This window comes from Actinia tenebrosa, unplaced genomic scaffold (genome assembly GCF_029948245.1).
Source record: "Actinia tenebrosa isolate PJP-AT-01 unplaced genomic scaffold, QUT_ActTen_1.0 PGA_scaffold12__29_contigs__length_12842862, whole genome shotgun sequence".
Classification (NCBI taxonomy): domain Eukaryota; kingdom Metazoa; phylum Cnidaria; class Anthozoa; order Actiniaria; family Actiniidae; genus Actinia; species Actinia tenebrosa.
The window spans coordinates 5,946,194-5,963,036 of NW_028292572.1; the positions used below are offsets into that span (position 1 = coordinate 5,946,194).

At 37.4% G+C, this 16,843-nt stretch overlaps 2 protein-coding genes across 2 annotated transcripts in view; both read left to right on the forward strand.

Moving 5' to 3' along the window:
* Nucleotides 1-1,496: 1,496 nt before the first annotated feature.
* On the forward strand, nucleotides 1,497-5,192 carry LOC116302418 (uncharacterized). The gene is made up of 2 exons (XM_031711708.2): nucleotides 1,497-1,868; nucleotides 3,251-5,192. Exons 1-2 carry the CDS (start codon nucleotides 1,680-1,682, stop codon nucleotides 3,899-3,901), a joined length of 840 nt encoding a protein of 279 aa, XP_031567568.1. The 5' UTR covers nucleotides 1,497-1,679; the 3' UTR covers nucleotides 3,902-5,192.
* Nucleotides 5,193-6,352: 1,160 nt separating this feature from the next.
* LOC116302426 (uncharacterized protein ZK1073.1) overlaps nucleotides 6,353-16,843 on the forward strand; it is a 34,476-nt gene continuing 23,985 nt past the window's right edge. Inside the window, exons 1-7 of the mRNA XM_031711716.2 lie at nucleotides 6,353-6,515; nucleotides 6,618-6,653; nucleotides 6,874-6,955; nucleotides 9,850-9,941; nucleotides 13,017-13,045; nucleotides 13,678-13,740; nucleotides 14,303-14,363. Coding sequence (XP_031567576.2) covers nucleotides 6,486-6,515; nucleotides 6,618-6,653; nucleotides 6,874-6,955; nucleotides 9,850-9,941; nucleotides 13,017-13,045; nucleotides 13,678-13,740; nucleotides 14,303-14,363 — 393 coding nt within the window. The 5' untranslated portion in view covers nucleotides 6,353-6,485. The remainder of the gene's footprint in view (nucleotides 6,516-6,617; nucleotides 6,654-6,873; nucleotides 6,956-9,849; nucleotides 9,942-13,016; nucleotides 13,046-13,677; nucleotides 13,741-14,302; nucleotides 14,364-16,843) is intronic.

A 16,843-nucleotide genomic window follows, 5' to 3' on the forward strand; every position in this document is an offset into this window, starting at 1 on the left:
TTGCTTGTACTTAACAAATACGCCCGTTCGAGAAAGATTAATGAAAAATACCACGCGCATTTAATGCAAGTAGTTTGATACCACAAGTGCGTAGCACTATACTTAAGAAAACTTGGTAACCCATGAAGTTGATTTTTGATGGCTTGACTACTACGTCACTTCCATTCGTACGTACGTACGTCCGTGTACACAACACAGGAATCCCGCTTGATGCCAAAAGAGCAAAACTACTCGCAAACCCGGCTCTCAGATGCACAGAAAAAGCATTGCTTTGGGACAAATTTAAGTCACTTTCAACAAAACCAAGTGGTATTTTACATTAATTTTTCGAGAACCAAGGTGGTGTTTCCTTTTAATAATATATCTATGTTTAAAAACACCTATTTCTGAAGTAAAAAAAATTGATAGCAAATGACAATTCACTCCAATTTTGCATTTCAAACAACAAAACACGGTAAACTGATTCACGTAGTGCAATTAATTTATTATATTGCACAGTTTAAAAAAAATTCACGGCCAATGGACCAATCAGAAACCCTGAAGTATTTTACGTCGATGTGTTAATTAATTAGGAAAATGGCTTTTGGAAATTTGTCAAAATTTCACACCCAAGCTGGAACTTTTTCAAATATTTTCTCAAAATAGTTCTCCTTTACTATAGATTGTTTTAGTGGAAAAAAATCAAACTCGATTTTTCATGACTAATTCAAGATTCAATTTTTGAGATAAAAGTGGCCGTTTACAAGATACCGGACGCATGCGTATCAGACATTTCAAGCTCGAGCTCGTTCTGTGAATTTTTCTCGTGTAAACGTGGTGTGAAATTTCATTCTCGTTGCGGAACGAACTCATTTCGGTATCATGTAAACGGCCCCTTAGTAAAGGTACAGACACAGGTTTCAACACTGCGCGCGGATGGACTACTTCGATGATGCGGCGGCCATCTTTAATCACAAGGCATTGTGGGTCATCCATGGGGCAAATAGACAAAGCTTTGTTACAATAATGGCATCGATTGACATTTACGGTTCAAAACAAGATAATTTGACAAGAGATGAATTAAAATCTTTGTTTTGTTTTGCCCCCTGGGTGGCCCATAATGGTCACCGCATCGTCGAGGTAGTACATTGCTGTTTGTCCACCTTTGAAACTTGTTGCGCACAACATTTCAAGAGCTGAATCATGCTCTACTTTCGGCGCAATTTGAACATGGCGGCGGCGACACGAGTGAAAAACGTCTGCGCATGCTCTGAATCTGTATGCAAATTAGTCAAAACATAAGTAAATTTGACTTTCAAACGTGCCTGATAAATTGGACTTCACAAAATGCCAAAACTTAGTGTTCATGCTTGAAACTTAAGGCTAATTCTTTGATATTGTGCTTCTTAATACAGTATCTTGGTCTGACAAAAGTATACTCTCGAACTTTTTAGTATACTTGGAGAAAACATTTGTTTTCTCTTTCAAACTCTTCAAAATTCTTAGAAAACGTGCTAAAATGCACGCATGCGCTAAAGTTTTTCCCTAGTGTCGGCGGCGGCAACATTGCGCGCAATATTTTGAAATTCAGTCTCAGCTAATTCGTTTGCACTAAAACGAAAACCAATGACCATAAGACTTAGTATAGCAAGCGTGGTTATCGATGGAAGACGCCAGCCATATTGGCACAATTTTGCGCGATGTTGCTGAAACAGAAAACGTGCAGTCATCTGTGTACCCAATATCTTTCATGCCTATCTTACAACTACAAAGTGATGTCTGTCGGGAGATTGGATCGGTGTGAGCTGAACAACGCTACCAGGCAGTCGGTCCCAGATTCTTATATTGATAACCCACTCTACAACCACTACTACGATCTGGATACAGAGGTAACTAACTGATAGACCTTACATACACCGGCTATTTCAAAAACCATTGTCATCGCCAAAGGCGATAGGCGATATGTCATTCCGACATGGAAATGGTTTCGTTGACTACGAACAACATTGAATTAGTCTCAACACTAAGGTTCATGTTCTTGACGAGAATAAAAAGTAGAAACAAAAGTCATTCCAGCTATTCTTGGACCTTTGAATGACCTATCTCCTATTTCTTTTCAAATCAATAAACTTTCCCTGCTAGCAGAGTCTCTCCTCTCTTTCCCTTCTTTCAGGCGGGGAGGAAGGAGACTGCCGATGTAGAGCGTTTCCTTTGATACACCGCCGTCCACGATTGTGGACGAACAAAACCAGTTTTTAACCAATTACACGTAGTGCGCATGAGCAAATGTAACACACCGTGGCGCCAAACGTTGTTTGACGAGAGCGGCTGTCGAAATCATGACAGCGTTGCTAAGTTACGCCACGCATGCGCGACAGAAATAACGTCCTACATCGGCAGAGTCTATTTTTCTCTTTCCACCAAAACAAAAGGAAAATAGGCTCAGCTAGCAGGGAACAATAAACTGAACAATCATCAGAAAAGGGAGGTCGATTTATATAAACTGAGAATTTTTAAATAGAATTTGAAAGGTGTCATGGATATCAAAAGAATCAGTATAGACCTTTGTATGCAGCACAAATTATTCTCTCGATAATATTCCCTTTCACAGTTCCCTGCGTCGTCATGAAAGGCAGCCGTGCCTTTACATCCAAGGAAGACGAACGGTGAGCTTGCAGTGAAGAGACCTTATTTAACACCTTGAAGTGCGAGGTACTCCTTACGCGAAGAAGTTGTCCAACTCAAAAAAATCCTCGTATTCCAAAGTCTCTTCGAGTTGTTTGGACATCGATAAAAAATCCAAACCATTAAAGACATTAATTACATAAATAAAAACTACAATCGAGTTGAAAAGCTAGAAAAACGAAAGATAAAGTCGCTGATATGTCGAGTTCACACTTTGTTTTGATGCAAATATACTGTTTGGCCGCGCGCTCGTCCCAGTAGATTTGCACCCTTTACAAAATGGCGGAAATAACCTTGGATCGGCAGATTATTCACGTCTTAATCATTGCAAGCTCACGGTTCAGCTGGTTGGAATTCAGCGTGTCGAAATTGTAGAGGGAGGAAATTCGGAGAACCTGGAGAAAAAACTCGAAGAGTACGTCCTTCAAACTCTACTGACATTAAATAACGGGAAAGATCATCTAAAATTATCCTGCCCAGATCATGTAATTGCGCTTTTTGATGACTACAAAAGTCTTAAAGAGAACTCATTACATTTTCCCCACGACAAATTTCTTTTTTGATGTGTGTTTTTGAATATTTCCAGACTTCAAGATCGTGTCTGGATTACCTTCGATATGGCGCAACAAGAAATGGAATCTATGACATAACGGACATCAGTGGAGATTCCTATCCAGTTTGGTGTGATGTCACCTCTGAACCACGTTCAGCATGGACCCTCATCATGTCCCATGCATTTCGTAACAAAGATCAGCAAGCTTTTTGCCGGAAAACTTTAACCGAAGACGTTCCAGTCAACCAAGACAACCCGAATTGGGAAGCCTATCGACTGTCGCTGCGTCGCATGCAGTTCCTATTCAACCAATCAACGCACTGGCGAGTGACATCGAGTTCGTACAAATATGGCGTTGATTTCCGCGATTATGTAAGAGCCAGCCTCTCAGCTTTCGACATATTGAGCTATCTTGGTCGTGGCGAATGTAAGAACGTCGAATATATTAATATAAGGGGAATCAATGCTTCTTTTACCACTGTGCCCTTTTGGCAATCACTAGCTTCTCCAGCCGACATCTTGCACACTGATAGTTCCCTTAACCCCTGTGCCTTTGATGCAAGACAGGGAGCTGTTGCTAGCGAAAATAATTTTGGATTGCTTTGCATAGATACCAATCCTGCCTTTAGAGCCTCTGAGAGTGCTGATAGCACTAATGAACATTGGATGGGAGGATATTTGTAAACTTGAAGAGATCCATGGCATACTATTTCATCAGTGATCGCTCAGTGCACATATGCATGCAGTCTTACTTTTAAAATGCATCAAATAGCGACTCTTAAAGTGGCGTAGCGAGAATAACGGAGTTGGAGGGACGTGCACACGTGTTTTGGCGCGGAAAATCCCCGCCAAATCCACAGGTAGCCCCTCAAAATAGGAAAAATGAAAAATTGGGATTTTTTTGCTGGAACACTCTGCTCGTTACGCCCCTGTACACTGATGTTCAGTTTAACACAACTTCAGTTTTTAAGGGGTAGGGTCACGTGATCTGTTGTTGCAAAAGGCCTCTTATGGGGCAAAACGTTAATTTTCACGGTTTAATTTTGATCGTGTGGGGTGTTCATTTTTGCATGCAGAAACATATCAAGGAAACAACGTTAGATTAGCAGATTCAAGACCTCTTTCGATTGTACTCAGTCTACGTAATTAGATAGCCAATGTGAAGTCATTAGTCTGTAGTATATTAAGAGGAAATTTTTTTCAACAATGAGGAATAATGGCAAAAAGCGCCAAAAACTAGACTTTCGTATGAGTTTTGATCCCAATTTTCGTTTTGGTTAACACTCAAACCTTCTTTAAACAGTTAGAAACTGATGTACTATGAGAAAATGTCTGTTTGAAGCGATATTTTCAATCGTACAAAGATGTTTTGCTGCATTTGCGTTAGAATGTTGCCTTGTCAGGCTTTTTTTATAGAAAATGTATGGGAAATAAGCAAATGAAGGCCTAAACCTCATTTTCGAATAAAATGTTTGCTTTGGGTTAACACTTTGATTCCACTTTCATCGGTCATCTCCACTTCCAAACAAGTTAGGCTTTCTGAATAACGAGATTTAAGCCTTGTACAACAGCCTTTCTTCAAGAAAATAGTTTTTGGCGCTCACTGCTAGAATACGAAAAGAATTCTCTCTTAATATGCATAACGGAGGTTGCCAAGCCAAGATGGCGTGTTAGATGTTGGGTTTAGAATAAACAAGTTTCGATCCACTTCCATCCTGTGTCAATATACTATAGCCACAACAAAAAACTTCAAGTTATTCAGTTTCGCGAAGTTAATTGTACCTTAAATTTACAGCAACATAAGAATGTCAAATTGAGCTGCCCCTAGTATTATGTCTTTTTTCTGCAGGACCGCATGTAGAATTTATATTGATTTGCCAAAAGCGCTTGGCCAATTTATTTTCTTTCTTTCAGTCTCTTCCCCACCGTTTTAGCGTCGCACTTCGACGACTGAATGCGACTTTAGAGACGGACCATCAGATTTTTTGAGTGGGGAGGGGGGGGGGGGGGGGGGGGGGAGGGAGAGGTTGCCAAATTTATTTTGTGCAATTTATTTATTTTGGTAATAATTTGGAAATTTTTTTTGGCACTTTTCTTATGCACCATTTTATTTTCACTCTTTAAAGCTGTGCTCGAATTTTTTTTTTTGGTTTTTGCCCAACCCCCCTACTCCTAAAAAATCTAATGGTCCGTCCCTTAGCGAATGAAACTGAGAGTCATTTCGTAATCAGTAATATAAATTTGGGTAACGGCAAATTCTCTAATTTGATGATTTTCTTATAATTTGAAGTTTATTCGAGTCGTGATTTATTGACTGAAATTAAATGTTAACTGAATTAACTGAATTCCCACTATACTATGCAGAGTTCTTTATTTGTTTCGCGGCTTATTTCTGATATTATCACCGGTCCTATAATATTTATTTTGATTTGAATGTAAATTTTCTAACACTGTCAAAAAAGCCAGCTTGCATTGGCTCCGAAAGCCGTAAACAGTGAGAGCCAGATCAATACCCAACGTGGTAAAGTGACAAAAAATAAAAAATGAATAAATAGATAAATAAAGATAAAAATAAAATAAAATAAATAAATAAAATGAAATGAAATAATAATAATAATAATAATAATAATAATAATAATAATAATAATAATAAAATAAATATCTCGTATCATTTATGTCAAAAACCAATTTGATTATCATTGACAGGCTTTTTTAAAAAGTTTTTCTGATCATTTTATTCCTAAAACATGTCATGAACCAAAGAGCTGTTATCAATTATTGATGATTTTTGGAGCGCTTCCTAACAAGGGCGAGGACGAACACTGTTAGTTTTCTCGATGATCAGTGACTGAATCTGATATCTAGAAATGTCATCAAAATCAACGTTATTTTTAGGAGTATCTGACAACATAAAGAATCGAATAGTACCGAATGCGTCTCGTCTAGAAAAAAAAAACTTTCTAAAATGCATTTTCGATGATTTTTCCAGAAAACCCATACTGTTTGCCAACCTATATCATTGGGTTGCCTGTATAATTTGGGATTTTGTTTGACGCTTTCTTCTCATTGGCTGATATTTGATAGCCGGGCTGTGATTGGTGGAAAGCTTGCTATGGATGGTCATATGATCACAATATTTTGAACCAGAAGAGAAATCTGAGCGTTTGGTGAAAAACCTAACGAAGGGGATAACCAAACGTTTGGGGGCTTTAAAACCACTCAAATTAAACCTTTCCGGGCTGTAGTTTATTGAAATCTTTAGCTCAGAATGTCTGAAGCAAGTCCACCATCCGAAAGGGTAAGCTTTTGCTGGAGAAATACCTGCAAATTAAGGTTACTTTTCAAGTTTTTTAAACTGCTTGCAGTTCTTTTACCAAAGAGGTGGTCTGTTTTCTTGTAGGTCGAAAAGGTTGGAGATTTAACCGTTTATATCGTGGTGAGTAGTTTCACGTGTGCTTTTGATCGTTCTTGGCTCAAGTGAATCAAATAAATAAGTAAATAATTCGTTTTAAAGTTAGCGTTAGCAAGACCAGATACCCTCGCCATTAGTTATTCATGTCTTCCCAGCACCGAGCGTACGAGCTCATCTTCCTGCACATTTGCAGCTCGAGCCATCAAATATCTGTCTTCTTTGACACCTTTTCACATCATTTCAGGGAGAGGAACAGAAATCAGAAGATAAAGAAAATGTCAAAAAGAAGGAAGTCATGGTTACTTTTCATGACATAGGGATGAATCGTAAGTTTTTCTAGCGACTACGCCATGAAGAACCGTTGTTTCGCAGCACGCGTTTATTTATCATCGCTTCGTTGATCAACAATTTTTCCATCTTGCACCAAGTCAAAAGCAAATTAAAGCCCAATGAAAGTCCTTAATCTAAAAGGAATATCCCTTTGTATTATTTCAAGCCTTTTGATTTGGTTTTCACACTTCGTTAATGTTCAAAACAAGATCATTGAGCGAGTTGTTTGCTGCTTGATGTGGAGAAGTATGGCGAGGCGCACAACACGTGGTTGTTTTACTGTTTTGGGACGGTGGGCGTTCACCCTAATATACTCTCCTAAAACATCTCAAGTCTATTTAATGCATAAATATATGTACTTATTATCACTAGAAGTCGTATGAGACATCTTGCAGCGGTTGGTGTTTTTCCGCAACCGAAAGTATAAGTTTGCACTTTAAATTTATATTGCATCAAGTATCGTACCTCAGGGGTTCATGTAGATGATATAACGGATGTGACGAAATCTTAAGCAGAACATCTACCAAAATCGTTTCTCTTAACTTTTTGGCGGAGCTATCGTTGACGAAATTGTTCTATAACGATTCCCAAGAGTATTGATTTCTCTAGTTTTTGGCATACGACATTTTTTGTATTGTTGTATCTAATGTTTGTTCAGTGGTCGACCATGCACAACAGAACAAGAAGCTGCATATTCACTTGATCAGCATGGTTTCTAGGATAAACAACTCCACTAAATTTTCAATGTAGCTTTAATTTCAAAGAGGAACTAACGTTTCAGAGCTAAAATAGATTACTGACACTTTTTCCTCGACTCGTTAAAACATTTATAATTTATTTAAACTTATTTCATTTTAGAAAACTCAAATCAATCTGCACTTATCTTTTGGCACGCTACATCGAGAAAGATCTTTGTTTTTAGTCAACAAGGTTTATCATAGGCTATAGAAATTGCAAACTTTAGGCTCAGTTTTTGAAGGAAACAAATATGTTAATACATTTTGTTGAAAAACCTCTAATAAATTTGCAAACATTTTGTATATACGTAAGCTTAATATATGTGAAGTTTAATTTGGAAAAGGTTTTTAGAAACTTAAAGTTTCATAGCTAGTAGCTGGTGTATTTAAAAACATCATTGAATTAATGAGGAAATGTTGGTTATACGAAAATATGTGAAGAAAATCTTATCACATGGTGGGTCATATGGTCATATTCTGTTCTCTGGAATAATCTACCAATAGATATTAGAGATAGATCAAGTTTGCAATTGTTTAAGAACTCATCATAAAATGAAACTATTCTCCAATTATTTATTAGGATAAATTAAGATTATATTAAGATTATTTATTGTTATTTATATCATAAGTTGATTTTGTTTCGCAACTTTGTATTTTTATCGCCATAGTTTTAAGTATTGTATGTATACACGACTCTCTGTAAGAGAATTTGTTATAAAGAGATTAACCATGTCCAAATAAAGTTTTACTACTACTATTAGAGTGCAAACAATATGACTGTGAAACACTAATTACTAAATTGTTCAAAATAGTGCTAGTTAAACAATAGAAAACAATAGAATTAGCATAAAATAGTGTAAGTTAGTATTACTAATATTTCACGGATATATTGTTTGCACTCTACTACATGGTTGTAAATCTATCACAAATGAAAAAGGGAAAGAAATGAAGAGGAATGAGAAAAGGTTAACATTATGGGGGGAATTCGTAAAGGAAATTGCTTGATCTCAAGTGCAATTTGGGATTCATAGGTACATGTATGAGTAATGTCTTGGAAGTTTTCGAAATCGTAGGAGCCTTTGCAGTCAAGTATCTATAAATTCTGAATGGTATAAGAAGACAGTGTGATTTTTTGATAATGATACACTCAACAAAATTGAGCAACTTAATTGGGACTCTACATACAGAGTACAATTTGGGATTTAATTGTACTCCTCTTGTCCAATCGGAATCGATTAATCTTGTGGAGTGTATTATCAGACTGATAACAATAGAAAAATATTTAAATTGCAAGAGTCTGAATGATTTTAGATAAGACATTGATTTGCCTTCACCTCATTTTTCCTATTTTCATTATAAACATTTACTATTACAAGTGCCATTTCCACATTACAAGATTTTTAAAGTGAATGGTTTTCATTTTCCAAAAATGTTGTACTTACAATTTTGTTTACAATATTCATGTGGTCCGTGGAATTTGTTTGTATTGTTGAAGTTGTGCATTCTTTACTTTACCATTGGTATTTCTGAATATTTATACACTGATATGAGGCTAATCCTGCGTAATTGAGTCTGTAATCAAGAAACACAGCAGTAATTAGGAATTTGAAAATGCTCTATTAATTATTTTTTTCTAACTTTTGCTCTTTAACTACTTGTACTCAAATGAGTCTGTAAGTAATATATACAGTATGAGTGGCTGTGTTGTGTCCGATATACAAACTTGAGGCGTAGCCGAGACATGGACATGAATACTGTAGATTGCTTAATATCGAACGTCTAGGTTAGTTCCTTCATGTTTCACTAAAATTTTCAAAATTAAAGTGAATCTGCCCAAGAAAATCCAAGTTAAAGTTTATGCAAATGAACACAATTCTGTATCTGATTTACAACACTCTTCACGGTTGTGATTCCTGTTCAGTTTTCCTCATGTATTATTGATGAATTTGAAAATGAAGAAACAGCGGTAATTTGGAACTCAAAAAATGATCTATTGCATAGAATTTAGCCATTTATTCCAATTCATTTAAGGATTTATACAGCGTAGGACTGGTCTATTACAGTATGAATGTGAAATGTAGCATGTGCATTGCGTTAGTATACAAGACATTCATGAATTATGATAAATAATAATTGCATTACTTTTCCCACAGATAAAACATGTTTTGAGAAGTTCCTCAACCATGAGGACATCAAGAGTATTCATGACCGATTTGTTATCTATCACATTGATGCCCCTGGTCAGGTACTGTGCCATAATCTTGATTGTGTAGTCCCATAAATTATCCATCCTCCTCCCCCTTCTCAACCCTGGAGGAATTTTCTTAAAGACCACCCCCCCCCCCAGGAAATTCTAATTTTCTTCCTTACAAAAATCTGTGATTTTTTAATTCCCTGACCCTCCCACCCCCAACCCTGGAGGAATTTGCTTAAAGCCCCCCACCCCTTTCCACCCTAGGAAATTCCAATTTTCTTCCTTACAAAACTCTGTGATTTTGTAATTTTGTTATTTTTCTGACCTCTCCATACTCCTCAGAAATTCCAAATACCTTGTGAGGGGTATGGATAATTTCTTGATGATTTCTTTATCAAAACCACAAGAAAAATCTAAACAGTATGTGATATAAATTGGTAATGAGTTACTAAGGACCTTGATTAATTTTATAAACCTCCAACAATATATTATTTACAGTTTCTGTCAAGTATATGAGAATATATATACACTAGATATTTGTACTGTGGTTATATGTATCTAATAGACCTATCCCGAATTCGCTTGACTGGTCACAAAACGATGGTTTCAAGTCAAGGTTGAACTTGATGAATAAAAGAATCAAGTTCAGTCTTGACTTCAAACCATTGTTTCGTGGTCAGTCAAGCGAATTCAGGATAGGTCTATTGAGCTGATCTGCACAGTATGTCAAGCAACTTTCCCCTTTCCCCTCCCCCCCTAACAAATTGGTTCTACTTATGGTATACCTAGCAGTACTTATACTTTGAAGTACTTACAGTACCGCCTGAAGTCATTGCAGCATGCGAACGCGTTTGTTTCGCGTCCTTACCGCGTTCGGTGAACGCAAACTGTACGCGGAATGGAAGCGAATGGACGCGAATGGACGCGGTCAATACGCTCTTTCGTTCTTACTGCGGTTTATAGAACGTAGCATTTACAGTACAGTGTACATGTGCTGAGTACATTTGCAGTGAAAGTGCCCCAAAAACTAGACATCACTTTTTAATCAAATGAGCAGCATTTTCTGAAAAACGTAGCATAATCATCGACCGAATGTACGTATATAGTCAGATAGTCTATTAATATGGAAGTTTGAAACTTTCGAATATTTTTGAAATTAAAAAGTCAGAAATACTTGGAAGTTCGTCCATAAACTTCTATAACTACATGTACTGTAGTAATAAATAAACTGACCTCAAATAATCCTAACCGCATCAATTTAAACCTTCAAAGTTCAATATGCTACACAATAATGTATTTTGCTAGAGGAAAGTTCAGTCTCCAAATAATTTATCAGAGTTTGAAGCAAATTATTAAGATCAAACTCATTCTTGATTTTTGTTTTTATTTCAAAATACAAAGTCGAAGCTTTTAGAACGCATCTTTTTCCAGCAAATGAATCCATGTCCGGTGAACATGCAATTTACACGCGGACTCGGTTGTTGCGAGCTGCATCGAGCCCTGCAAGCCGAAATGGTTTTTTTTTTTGTCTCTCTATTAGTCGCTGCCGGTTACTTTTTTTGACTGGCGGCAGTGAAAAACCAAATTCAAATCGGTTACTCGCAACTAACGAGTCCTCATAATATTTAAAATGCAAAGCGGCGGACCCTAGTAAAAATTCTCCGATTTTATACACAGAATACGAAGCCCCTGACCGTTCGTGACCTGAAGAGTATAAAAATAAAACTACATTCACCACGATTGTGAATTTCGTAATAAGGGGGTATAGGGAAATTAACTCTGCTAACATTTTATCTTCGTACCAAAAAATTAATGAAAAACAGGCTCCTAACAACTATATAATTAAATCGGATTAAGACTGCGATACAGCTTCTATGGTATGGTAAGTCGGCATTTACCAGTCGGCATTTTTCAGTAAAAATCTTATAGACCCTGCCGGTTCCAACACTGAATTTTAACAAATTTGGTTGTTTTTTTATAGGCAGCATTTTCGCGATTTTTTAGTTTCTTTTAGTTATCTTCCAGTATGACCTTTTTTCACGCAAGTTGATGTTGGACAGTTTCATAGAAGAAATATGAGTCTTGCATGTATAATTGTAACCCAACATGTACGTGTGAAATCAACAACGTCAGATCAGAGCGGATGTTTCTTCCTAGTAGAGGACTCTCGCTTAGTTTTAATATTATCTTGTTTATGCTTTCGAGTAGCCCAAGAGTGAATCGAAGTAACGAATTCTGTTGTGAATGTAGACGTATAAATAAAAGTTGCCTTAGGAAATTGCAGGACGAAGAATGTTTGAGAGATCTAAAACGTACAAACGCCCGTGCATAAGAGTATGCGGAAAGATAAACGTGTTCATACATGTAGCGTTACGCTGTAATCAATTATCTATGTCGGGCTCTAAAATATCTAATGTAATTTCGTTTTTTCGTCCAATGTTACTCTATTACCTTGAAATAAAGCGTGAAAGCATTAAATACTATTATTTTATAAAACAGTTGGAACTTTTGGATAGATTAACCAGTTCCAACTGGATCAAAATCGAGGTAGAAACGCTCCCCACATACAAAATACAGTACAAGAGGACAAGAGAATCGCATATGACCACATTTAAACAAAGTTAGCTCATTTTCGATTGATGAAACAATTAATTCCAAAGAAATTCTACACACACAAAAAAAAAATCGACTCCTGTACTGGTTGGTACAAACTCGAACTCGATTCCTAAATGGAACTTTAAAAAAACTCGAACTCGGGCCATAAAAAATATTTCGTTCAATGCCAAACCAGTAGGAATACTGTATAACCAAACAGTGCTTTGTACAGTATGATACTGTATGGGACGCGTTTTTTCGGCAACCGCGGTTAAATCGCAGTCAATTCTAGGTCAGGACGCGGCTTATTTGCGTTTTTACCGCGTGCACTGAACGCGCGACGGACGCGTCTTATGCCTCAATGATTTCAGGCGGTACTGTAGCATGTTGGGTAATGAACATTGGCTATTTTGACCCCTTCCCCACCCCTCTAACAAATTGGTTCTACTTATGGTATACCTACCAGTACTCAAACTTTGAAGTACCTAACATGGCTGGTAATGATGATTGACTGTTTTACTTTTACAACAGGAAACTGGAGCTGAAGATCTTTCAAATGAGTGAGTTTTTCCTTATTAATAAAGAAAAAGAATATTGAAATAACAAAGAATAGGAGTCTCTTTAAAATTGGCCTCGAAATATTTTTTGCCAAATTATGTAAATTGTCTCGCTTAATACTGAATAGTCGAGAGCAGTGGTTAATGTACCTACCTGTATGAATTATGTCAACAAATGTCAAAATCGCTTGTGCATGGAGCCAGTGGGTGCTAAAAACCATTTTTCCTAAACTTTTTGCATGCTTTTTTGTAGTAAAAAAACAAATTTCTGATGGTTTTTGTGGTATGTCCTCCTAATTACCAAAATTTGACTTTTAGTCTGAATAAAGTTACAATAATTATTATGTATGCGACTGAGCTAAAAACATTTTGAACAAGTGTTTAAATAATGTCGTGGAAAATAAGAGGACACATATCATGCAAAACCACCAGAAATTTGTTACAGTGTCATTTCATTCAATTTTCTGACTTGCCTTTTTTTGAATCAATTGAAAAACCTTTGGTAGTGAAGTGAAATATACTTTCCTTTTTCAAATATTTTTTATCCTTCAAAATATATCTTTTTCACTTTAGCTCTTCTTTGTTTTCCGTTCAACTAAATTAATATTGGTGAACATTTCGATTTTTAATTTCAGTTATCAGTACCCAAGCCTGAAGGGGCTATCAGATATGGTTGGAAATGTAATAGATCATTTTGCGTAAGTCGTCAGACTCTGTCAGTTTTTATCATAAAGCTATATCTATTACTAAATTGTGTAGTTCCAAATATTATCCATACCCCCCTTACGGAGGAATTTTTTTAAGACACCCCCCTACACTTCAGAAATTCCAATTTTCTTCTATACAAACTCTGTAATTTTTGTTCTTTCTCTGACCCCCCTACTCTTCGGAAATTCCAAATTCCTCTGTGGGCTTGGTATGGATGATTTCTGGATCTACACAATAACACTAATAATTATACAGCTTCTCATTAATCCCATATAGGTAACTGTTCAATTAGTGTATGTAATAGGACAGGTCTTGTTGATATGGGATTAATTAGGCAGCTATATAATTAATAGGTAATGGGACTTCATGCTCCCCAATCAAGAAATAATTAGACTCAAAAATTCTCGGCCTACGGCCTCATCCAATTTTGTCAATCCTCGGAATTTTCCTCGTCCAATTATTTCTTAATTGGACAGCATGGAGTCCTATTACATATACTAACTACTGGCTTACTGCATATTTATATTATATTTTAAACTTTTTTTTCTATAGGCTTAAGGATATTGTCTGTTTTGGAGATGGTGCGGGTGCCAATATTTTGTGCCGTCTAGCAGTAAGTGCATTTCAGACTGATTATGAGACCAGATACAATATAGACCTTTCAACAATTCACTTGACTGACCACAAAACAAAGGTTTCAGTCAAGATTGGACTTGATGAATAAAAGAATCACGTTCAGTCTCGACTTCAAACCATTGTTACGCGGTCAGTAAAGCCAATATGAGAAGCATCTTTTGAACCAGTTTTTAAAATTTAAGATGATGATGATGATGATGATGATGATGGTGATGATGATGATGTTCATACAGGAAGCTCTCATCATCAAAGTGTTTTTCAGAGAGATCCTCCTTCCACCAGGGATTTTTCCTGATTATTCTTCCCTCATGTATCTACGTGTAGATGTCCAGCAAGTGGAAAGTCAAGATTGAACTTGATAAATTAAATAATCAAGATCAGTCTCAACTTCAAGCCACTGTTTCTTGGTCATCTAAGCGAACTTGGAAACATCTATTGGACCAGTTTTTTAATAGCACAGCAGTAGTATAGGGAATGGGGGTTCCAGCGCAATCTCAACACGGGCAAGACCCGTGTCAAAAATCCACCTACGGAAACAACCCACTCCAAGTGTGGTTGGGGGCAACAGCGCAAATATGTTAGTCTATATATGGAGTGCGAAGAATGTAAGAGAACTTTTAAGAAAGAAGCGGATTTGAAAAAGCATTTGAAAATGAAGACGAAGTGTATGAGCAGTTATGATTGTGGATGTGGTAAGAAGTTTGAGACTAAGGTTAAATTGTTTTGGCATTGTCAGGACTGTGAGTACGACTACGACGACTTAAAAAGTGCTTGGTATTAGGTATAAAATATTTCCTATTATATAGATGGAATCCCAAAGCAACTTCAGCACGGTGTCAATACCCGGTAACGGTGAGATTGACGTTAGACAGTTTTGGCGTCAGTCAGAAAGGAAGGTTAAAAGGACTCTCCGAAAAGGTATAGAAGAATTAGGAGCCCTGAAAGCGAGCATAATGGTAGAAGTAAGTTTGTCAAAAGACGAGGTAATGACGACAGCAATGTTGCGATCAAAGTCGTTAGTGATATTAGAATCCACGAATCTGGATAGGTCACTCAGTGAAGCCTTAGAAGCAATAATGGAGTCGCTGTCTAACTACACGAAAGAAGGATCGGGTTGGACAGTAGAGGAGGTTGAAGGAATAGAGATAAGTATAGCCAGGTACGTACCCATACGAGGGGGGAGTTACGTACCGCTACCAACGTGGGTAGAAAGGAAGAAGGCTATTGTAAACGTGAAGAATGAAGACAATCGATGCTTTATGTGGGCAATCAGGTCTGCACTGTATCCAGCAGAGAAGGATCCCTGTAGGACAAGTAAGTATCCCACAGATGATTTAGAGTGGGATGGTGTGGAATTTCCCATGCAGTTGATAGACATCCCCATATTTGAGGAAATAAACGATCTAGCAATTAACGTTTACGGAGTCAGAGAGCAGACGATAGTACCGTTAGTTCTGTCAAAAAGTAAAGGAGAGCGCGTACATTTATTCTACCACGGCGGGCACTACTCATGGGTTAAACACATTAGCAGACTATTCTACAGACATACTAAGCACAAAGGTAAAAAGTACTTCTGCGACTGCTGCTTGCTGTCATTTACATCCTTAAATACCCTAAAGAAACACGATGAGATCTGCCGCGGAGTCGAAGAAGTGGCGCAACGGATCCAGATGCCCACCAACAAAGAGCTTTCATACGCAGACCATCAAAAGCAGATGCAAGTGCCTTACGTGATATATGCAGACTTCGAAGCGTTGATAACTAAGGAAGAGCAGAAACGTGGCGCCACGAATAAGGTAGGATTACACGAGATCTGCTCCTTTGGTTACATAGTAGTCAGATCAGACGGTAAAGCAAACCCTCCTGTGATTTACCGAGGTAAGAACGCAGCTAATGAGTTTCTAGAAGCATTGCGAGAAGAGGAGGGAGAGATTAGAGAACAATTAAGATGTCCAAAGAAGATGGAATTTACCAAAGAGAACCAGGAGGCTTTTAACAAGGCAAAAAAATGCCACATTTGTCAACATACGCTTCTTCAGTTTGGAAGACGAGCCAAGAAAGCGTGGGATGAAGATGGAAAGTATCTAGGAGAAGCTCATTTTAAATGCGGGAAGTATGCTAAGAAAGGTGAGAAGCCGGGAAAGCCCTCCACGCACTGCATTCACTGCCACAAAGCATTTGTTGAGGATTTCTATGTGGATAAGGTTAGGGATCACTGCCACATCACGGGTAAATACAGAGGAGCGGCTCATTGGAAATGCAATATAAACTTCAAAGTAAATCCAGATATGGAGATTCCGGTGTTCTTTCACAACCTCCGCGGTTACGACTCCCATTTGCTACTACAAGGAACAGACGGCTCCGACGTCAAATGCATACCCAACAACAAAGAGCGCTACATGTCCGTAACTGTGGGTAAGCTAAAGTTCTTAGATTCGCAGCAGTTTATGGCGGACT